The sequence below is a fragment of the Podarcis muralis genome, chromosome Z, assembly GCF_964188315.1.
Source record: "Podarcis muralis chromosome Z, rPodMur119.hap1.1, whole genome shotgun sequence".
Lineage (NCBI taxonomy): Eukaryota > Metazoa > Chordata > Lepidosauria > Squamata > Lacertidae > Podarcis > Podarcis muralis.
Window position 1 is genome coordinate 40,122,272 of NC_135673.1, and position 8,568 is coordinate 40,130,839.

Genomic DNA, 8,568 nt, shown 5'->3' on the forward strand with positions numbered 1-8,568 from the left:
TATGCAATTACTTCTGTTATTAACCATTTTATCACTGATCTGGTTGCTGCCCTGGGCCAGCCTAAATCTGTGTTGATAGCAGGGGTTAGGCCTCAAAAATATTTCCTTAAATGATGCTTTGCCACTCAATGGTGCCCAAAATCTTCTGCTTAGTGGCTTCAGTTGACTCTTGTCAATAGAATAAGAACACTTTAGTTGTGTGAACAAACCAGTACATTGGAGAGAGGGCTTGTGTTGTATGTGTTACAGAAAGTTATGTATCTTGCCCTTCCACAGGGCTGTTCTTACTCAATTTCTTATATTGTGTTGCAAAGCTGTGAAGTAGCTTCAGCCTTGCTCTACTGAATGTGTGAAGACTGAAATAAATATCTGATTAGAAACCCACGGCTTATTTCTTGAGGAGGATTGGAAGGCACACAAGTGAGAGATTCCATTATAAACACTTCCATTTCCTGTGACACAGGAGTGCTAATTACTGCTCGTTAGTTTTCAATCAGACAATGAGGCGCCAACTTTTAAGGAAGATTTTATTTTGCCATTTAGAAAACAAATGCATGCGTCTTGAGTTGGAAACAACCCCCCAAGAGACACAGCGGTACAATTAAACATCATTTAGAGTACTATCAGTTAACCTTCCAGGGGTAGGTCATGATATACTTCACCCAACAAGTGACAAAAAAAAAAAAAAAAAATCTAACAAAATCTTGCATTAGAAACTGAGAATATCCAGCAGCAGCTGAACTTTCGTTCTTTATCATACTGGAAATTCAAAGAGACACCACTTATTGCTTTGTATAAAGAATGCAGGAAAGAAACTAAGTCATGTAAAAAATAGAACACATTGGTACACTAACCTTAGTCCAATCATTCCCACTGTTGGGGTTATCTAAATGGGTCTGTGTGCTTGTTGTTTCAAGCTATTTACCCATAGTAAGGCCAATCCTAATTTCATTTTTGTCTTCTGCACTTTGCAAGGGTTCTGTGGTACAGAGTCAGCTCATACAGGCACAGAAGCTGAGAGCACCCTGCAGCTGTACAGTAATGGTGAGCCAAGCATCTTTGAAGCAATGGTTGTCTAATCCTTAAGCACTGTAATCCAGTGTATGCTGGTGAGCTTCCAAAGAACCTCTCAGCTAAGGATGCAGTTCAGGCTTCACAAAATCAAATTTTAAGCCATACATGAACTATGGCTATCTAATCAAGGCTCCACAACATACACTAACATCAAGGAAGATATTCCTCAGACCTAAACAAGTCTTTCTGCAGGTTTTGAAGCTGTTGTTTTATCATTTGTTTGAGGCTGCATTGGTGGATTTTTTCCAGGTCCAGTGTTCATGGATCCTGCTTGCTCCCAGACCGTTCTAATGAAATCTGATGCAGGGGCTTTCGCCATTGGGTTGACCCAGCAAAGGCAGATGTTTATATATACCCCATATTTGGAGCAATACATCACTAAGGAACCATATAATAGCCCCTAATCCCAAATATTAACAGTATTCAATATTCTGAGTAAACCATACAGAAGCAACCTGCAGTAGACATAAATTGAGAATATGTGCCCGAATATGGGTTATGGTGGAGCTGTAGTTAATAAACAGAGGTCAGATTTAAAAAAAATAAAATAACAACATTGCTGCTGTAAAGGAATGGAAAGCTTTTTGATCCCCTTCGATTCACCATGAATACAGGAAAGGGAGAAAAACTCTACCTTAACAAATACTTGCCATTCGCTATCTACCAAGCTGGAGGCATTTTGGGAAGCACCATTAAATGTATGGAAACTGCACAGCATCAAGACTTGGGTGGCTGCCCCCTTTATTTACCAAAGAACTGGGTTCTGTTGTAACCCCATTTGCCAAATTTGTATCACATTATCTTTAATTTAAGAAGTTTAGTGCCGACTTGGCAAGGTTATGTAGGAATGTAGATTTAAATGTATTTAATTAAAGATAATTCACATACTATTTCTAAAACCAAAACTGGTGTTTAGACTGAGAGAAAATCGGAATGCAAGATTTAAACAAAAAAAACCCCATAACAATTTCAAGATCATTCTCCACTAATCATCCTTCCGAGCCTGAGCATCCTTGGGTTTCTCTTCTTCTTGGGCTTTTCCTTCTTCTTGGGGCTTTCCTCCTTCTTGGGCTTTTCCTTCTTCATCATCTGAATATACAGTGTGCTCTTCCCCATCCTTCAGCAGCTTGCCCACGTAGTGGTATTTAACTGAATGAAGACCAAAGAAAAATACTTTAGTAAACATCCACAAACTTTGGGTACCAACACTTTTTTGGGAGGCAGTTGTGGTGTCGCTTTAAATGTAAGGTTAGAACATCCTAGATACCAATAGTGAAGTCAACAGAAACCCGTTCTGTTTAGATTCTGCAACAGGAAATTTTGGATTGTGTGTGCCAAGAAGATGACAGGTTTTTAGGCAAATACCTGCAGAAAATTTCCATGGGTTTGCATTAAAATAGCTCCTCTGTCTTGCGGCAGCAATCCTAACTGCACTTTCCCAAAGAACCAATTCCATTCAACTTCAACCTGTGGCATTCTGGATGATGCAGGACTCACAAACTCCAGTTAGCCTCAGCCAGCAGAACCAAGGTCAGGAATGAGCGCTGTAGTCCCAACTTCATCCAGAAGGCCAAAGGTTCCCCAAACCTGTCTTCAGGGATTTGCTTCTGAGTAAAGATGCTTGGAATCGTGCTATGTATGGAATCGTACTAATAGCACTGTTTTTTAGTTAATGCTAATGTAAAACAAATTCATCTGGAAAACAATGGCCAACTCGTTTAGGAAAAAAGTGAGATGGGTTCAATCCCCAATCCATAATCAGTTATTGACCAATATGATCTCGTGGGAGGGTGTAGAAGATTAAAAGTTTTGGGGCAACAACATTTGAAATACTTACATTCGAACTGTTGTTCCCAGTCGCTCAGGTTCTCTCTCTGGGTGGCATCAAGATCAGAAAGATCATCATGTCCCTCCTTCAGAATCTCTCTATCCAGGCAGAAGGTGGCAAGGCCTCTGGATGCATCCCTTCCACCAAAAATCCCATAAGGACCATCTTCAGAGAAAAAGAGTGAGATATTAGAATGCTGATACCTGCCTGACCATAAGGACTTGATAACAAGGTCAGAGTACACATGACATGCCAAATGCCTGCACTCACATCCCCTCCCATTTGGCCTCTAAACTTTTGACATGAGTACTTAAAACAGGTGTCCGAAGTTACCCAGATACCTGGCTTTTGACCACTTGTGACCAAGTGAAGCCTCCTGGGTGCCCGGATGGCACCAGACATCTCCATCTGGGGATCATTGGATCTGGACTGTTTCTACACATTAACAACACACCCTGATACAGTTCTATCAGCTGTATTTTATCTGCACAGTCAGAATGCATTTCTGGAACCAATATGCTTTTTTTTCTGAGCAGGAGCACTTGCCATTAAGAAAAAGAGGTCAGGATAGGCCAATATATATATGTGTGTGTTGCTAATATGTAGAAACAGTTTTCCATCCAGCCAGAATGGCTGATGGTCAGGGACCTGTGGGAGGCCAGTGGCTCCACATTCCTGGTCTGCACCAAAACTTAGAATTAAATGCAGCTCCCCATCTGTCTTCCTAGGGGAAGTCTTGAGTTAGCACAGGCATAATGGGCAAGGTCACCCCCACCCACTGTATATGCAATTCTGGCAGGCTTCTCTATGGACTTTAGACAATAAAAGCGTAAATCAGTAACTTTCCTAGTTCATCACTCCCTGATTTCTCTGAACTGTTGCTGGAACACCATAATTTTATTTTAAAATTTATGTACAATCAAAATCTGTGGGTTAAAAAAAAAAATTGGGAGGAGGGGGGAATCCCCCTCAATTTCCCCAACATAGATTCACTTTCATCATGAGGTCTAGAAACATACGTTAAGATTGGCTTATAAATTCCAGGCTCTGAAGCTGCCTGGTAGGAATTACTGAGATACTTTCAAGAAGAGTATGATCTATTCTTGGGGAGGGAATGGGGTGGGGTGTGTGTGAGAAAGAAGTAAACAACAACAACAGACAACAGGCAGCACATTGTGAATAAGAAACAAGGAGTAGCAGAAAGAAACTATGCAAAAAGTAGGCCATATGAAACTGTTGCCAAACAATATTTGCCAAACAACATTTAGGGACATAGAAAGTTTTGGCAGGCGAAAGATTAAAGTGCTTGCCGACCAGGAGCAAAAAGGTATGAGTGCAGATTACTTTGAAGCCATTCCAAGCTTCAGTGGCATGTTGCATCTGAGACTTCAGATCTCCAATCAGCCATGGTTGACATTCTGGCAGTTGCTCTCAGTCTAACCTACCTTGCAGGCTTGTTGAGAGGATTAAATAGGAGGAACTCCAAAGTATGCAGCTCTGAGAAAACACCCATGGCTACCTCACTGTAAATCAGCAATAGGAGGGGGGCGATTTGTGGTGAAGTGATTGGGGGAGAGGTATGGATGAGGTTAAGAGGGTGCTTCCCCACCTGCTGCTTGTATTGGAACTTTTATTTTGGAAATAAAATCCTTTCTTACTTCCATGCAGCAGCAGCAACAACAAAACAGTTTGTTGCCATTTTGTTAACATTCATTTGCCTGCAAAAGTCTAGTTAGGCCCCAGGCTCTTGCAGAAAGAGCGGGCCACAATTAATCATAATCATCCATCTATCTTCCACAGTTGAATAAAAAACAAAAGTTGTGGAAGAGCCATGGTATATGTTTAGCTAGCTATACAAAGGGCTCTGTATAGATCCTGCGACTGCACACTCTGGCCTTTCGGCTTGCCCAACATCTGGGTTGAGAGAGAATGGAGAAAGTTTGGGGAGAAGCTTCTGGGTCTTGTGCAACCACAGGGATTGCATGCCAAGCAAAGCTCACCTTGAGAGGGGCTAGAAAGACAATAGGCCAGAGTGGTCACCTCCCTCCTTCTTTCAGTGCCTGGGGTATAATCCCCTCTACAGAACAAGACTGGCTGGTTAGGCAGGGAAACAAGGGGGAAGGGAACTGGGCTGAGTCTCTCCTTACATCTGAAAGGCTGTTTCATTGTACCTCTTCCCAGTGTTCCCAGTACCTGAGCATTTTAATCTAAAGATGAGGAAGACTTTAGTCTTGTTGGATTTACCACTGAAGAGCCAGGCACACAACACACATAGCATTAATGAAAAAAGCAAGGTGGTGCCTTGAACGGGGTGCCTCCCTAGTGCATTCCAAGCCTAGGAATTTGTTTCCAACACCGGAACTGAATTGAGCACACAATACTTTCACAATAAACGCCTGCTCCTTACCAATAAGGGTCCCCCCCCCCACATTTCTGCAGCTTAGTTGCAGTCTACAACAACAGGTGGGCAGAAGGTAGATCAGGCTGTATTAACATCTCTGGATGGAATTGCAGATATTCCATACCAATCTGCAAATCACCCAGAGATATCAATACAGCCTGATCTATCTTCTGCCCACCTCTTGTACCCGACACCAATCCAGATGCTAACCTTTCATATGTGTACCCAACATGATTTCCTTCAAATTTCTACCTGACTCTCGCGTTCTGTGTTTCTCTTTCCACTGCCCTGGAAACCCGTTTTGCAGAGTCACACAAATCTTGGTTTTGTGAAACAGCACACCAGTTCTAGGCTTCAGGCACAACTTTAATGTGGGGACCATGGCAAACAAATCTCTGGAGTCCTAAAGGGCTTTGGCTGCTAATTTAAAATGAAACAAAGAAGCGACTGAACATCACCCACTTCACAATCATCTCTCAATTTCCCATCACAACTGGGGCAGAGCTTCACAACTGCTTCCTACCGCAAGTCAGGTGTGCACACCTTCCCTCTCCCAGGCCCCCCCCCATGCTTTTTGCACAGAAAGCCCGCTGCAGGTCAAGAATAGACAGTACTGGCCTAGGTGGACAGACAGTATCACAGTTGAATAATGTTCTCCAAACAACAAAAGCACTCAAATGAGGGGATGGAACAAAGAATAGCTTACAGAGAGGCATTTGGCCTCCACATTCCTTGCCCCTATTGTAAAGCAATGTTTCCCAAACTTGGGTCTCCAACTGTTTAGGGTCTCCAGCTCTCACCATCCCTGGCTACCAAGACCAGTGGTCAGGAATGATGGGGACTGTAGTCCAAAAACAGCTGGAGACCCAGGTTTGGGAAACTGCTCTAAAGTGCCATGTAAATTGATGACAATGTAATAACAGTACATAAATATTTCCTCCATTCCTGTCACAATGGTTTAAATCCCTCTCTCACACAGTTTTAATCAGGATGGCTGATCAACTGGAAAATGGTCAACTATTTAATTCATATTTACACACAGTGAGAAAGTAGATGGCGCAACACATTATAGAGCCCCAACGAAACAGCCGACCCAAAAATTATTATAGAGGTGCCATCAAAGCATGAGATCATCCAATTTTAATCACTATTTACAGGTGCAGCAGTTTTTTACTTAGCAAATGGGTCAGGATTTTAGGCACTGACACCAAACCACAACACCTAACTCAGAATTAAGATAGTGAAAAGAGAAAATAAATTCTTCAAATGCAAACTTGTAGCAGAAGCCTGGATTTAAATTATACATTCTTGGGAGGAAATGAACAAATGCTGCCACTGTACTGGTTATTCCAGATTGATATAAAGTGCTGATCAGCACGGAGGCAAATACCCCGATCCAACGAAAGCTTACTCGAGAGCAAATATTAACTGCTCAGTAAGTCTAGACATGGCCTATGGCAGCCCTGTAGCTTGGCTATTACCCAATTTCCTCTTGAGTAAGCGACTCCGAAATCTGTGGAACTTTCTTCCAAGCAAACACAAGCAGGCTCAAGCCTCGCAAACCTCAACCTAGACCCAACAGCATTCTGCTTCGAAACTATCATCTCAGCTACATATATATATATTTTAAAAAACCGAATTCGACTGCAAAGCGAGACACGCTTCCCCGCGAGCAAAAGCCCCGCCAGGCAACTCCGCCAGGGGCTAACCTCTAGAGTAGACCTCTCAGCCAACACGTACAGGCAACATTTGGCAGTTTTAAGTGGTTTTTCCGGCAAGCGACTAATTGCTCTCTTACAATATAAGAAATACTGGCTTGTTTGGAAAGACTCTACTGAATCAATTTCCAACGCTAGCCCAAAGTGGCCTTGCCGGGAATTAAAGCAAACTGACTCAACAGGCAGACTGACCCGGAGCGTGCCATGCAAGATTGCACAATTCGCAACCACCACGCCACCACCCTCCTCCCCCCCCCCCCGCAACGAACTTCTGCCTGCCTGCCCCGCTCCCCCCCGCCCCCGCCCCCGCTGTAACTAGGGACGGAAAGGGCGCAAAAATATCTCATACCCGGCCCGTAAAACTTCCTGGCGCGGGACACGTCGAAGACCTTCCCGTTAATGGCCATGAGGATACGCTCGTTCTGGACGCCGTCGAAGGGGCGCAGCTCTTCCAGAGTGAAGTCGCGGCGCTTGAGCTTGGGCAGCGGCGGCCCGTCTTCGTCGTCTTTTTTCTGGATGGGCTGGGACCGATCCCCCCGGATTATCTTGTAGAGCAGGTAGCAGCAAAGGCCCAGCAGCATCAGGTTGAGCGGGGAGCTCAGGATCGCCATAAGCAGACCCGGGTCATCGGCCTCTGCGTTCTCGTTGCCCGCCGCTGCCGCCGCCGCCACCGCCTCGTCTTGAGACATCCTGGCTGGTACTTTTGCGCTCGCCGTGTGTGTCCGGGATCTGTAGACAGTGGTCTCTCGGTGGTCTCTCGGTTAGCTCCTGGGGTAGCTCCTGGCTTAGAAAGATCCAAGGCAAGAATCCAAAGGAACAGGACTCGGAACAGGCCAGGCGAGCGAATATAAAGAGGAAGAGGAGGTGGAGCCGGGGCGGGCGCAGGATGAGCTGGGATCCAATGTACGGAGAGGTGGGAGGTGCGCAGCCGGAGACGGGGTGGAGACTGAAGCGCCGCCGCGCTTCGGGAAAGTGTTCGCAGGTGGGCGGGAGAGGAGAGAGGGACCCGATCCCTATGCAACTCAGGTTGTAGAACAAATTGCTTCGATCAAACAGTGACAAAAAAAACTTCTCTGGCTTATCCAACAATTACATCAGGCCAGGAGTGACAACTTGAATTGAATATTTGCACACACATACACCCCCCCCCCCGCGTAATTGATCACATGACGCAGTGCACGCACTCCATTGAATGGCAGTGCCCTTTAATTTTGTGGGAGCCTGGGGTCCTCAAATATTTAATTGGAAGGCCAAATACACCTGTGCTCCTAGAAGCTGGCTCCTATGCATAATTACAACTACAATTACAATATGCCCTTTCACAGGCAATTCCTATTAAAAGCGGATTAAAGCAAGGATATATATTGGCACCATTCTTACTTAATTTTTATATCAACAATTGCATTCCTGATATGGCATCCCATGTTTTGCAAAGTGTGAAGTGCTCATTCCATCATACAGTATACTGATAACCAGTGCTTTTTTCTGGCAGGACATTGGGGGGTATGCATACCCCTAAACATTTTGTAAATCGAAGTTTGGCCTCA

General features: G+C 44.4%; 1 protein-coding gene across 1 annotated transcript; it reads right to left on the minus strand.

Annotated features, from left to right (window-relative positions):
- Nucleotides 1-513: 513 nt before the first annotated feature.
- Nucleotides 514-7,865, minus strand: PGRMC1 (progesterone receptor membrane component 1). The gene is made up of 3 exons (XM_028715318.2): nt 7,371-7,865; nt 2,912-3,067; nt 514-2,223 (listed from the first exon to the last, which is right to left on the minus strand). The coding sequence occupies exons 1-3, from the start codon at nt 7,708-7,710 to the stop codon at nt 2,060-2,062; spliced, it is 660 nt and encodes a 219-aa protein (XP_028571151.2). The 5' UTR covers nt 7,711-7,865; the 3' UTR covers nt 514-2,059.
- Nucleotides 7,866-8,568: the final 703 nt, after the last annotated feature.

Excerpts from the sequence above, each read along its gene's own strand:
- PGRMC1 (XM_028715318.2), bottom strand. The coding sequence starts at position 7,710 with ATGTCTCAAGACGAGGCGGTGGCGGCGGCGGCAGCGGCGGGCAACGAG. Across the intron at positions 3,068-7,370 it reads CAGGAAGTTTTACGGGCCGG|ATGGTCCTTATGGGATTTTT; the intron begins GTATGAGATATT and ends TTTTCTCTGAAG. Across the intron at positions 2,224-2,911 it reads CTGGGAACAACAGTTCGAAT|TTAAATACCACTACGTGGGC; the intron begins GTAAGTATTTCA and ends GTCTTCATTCAG.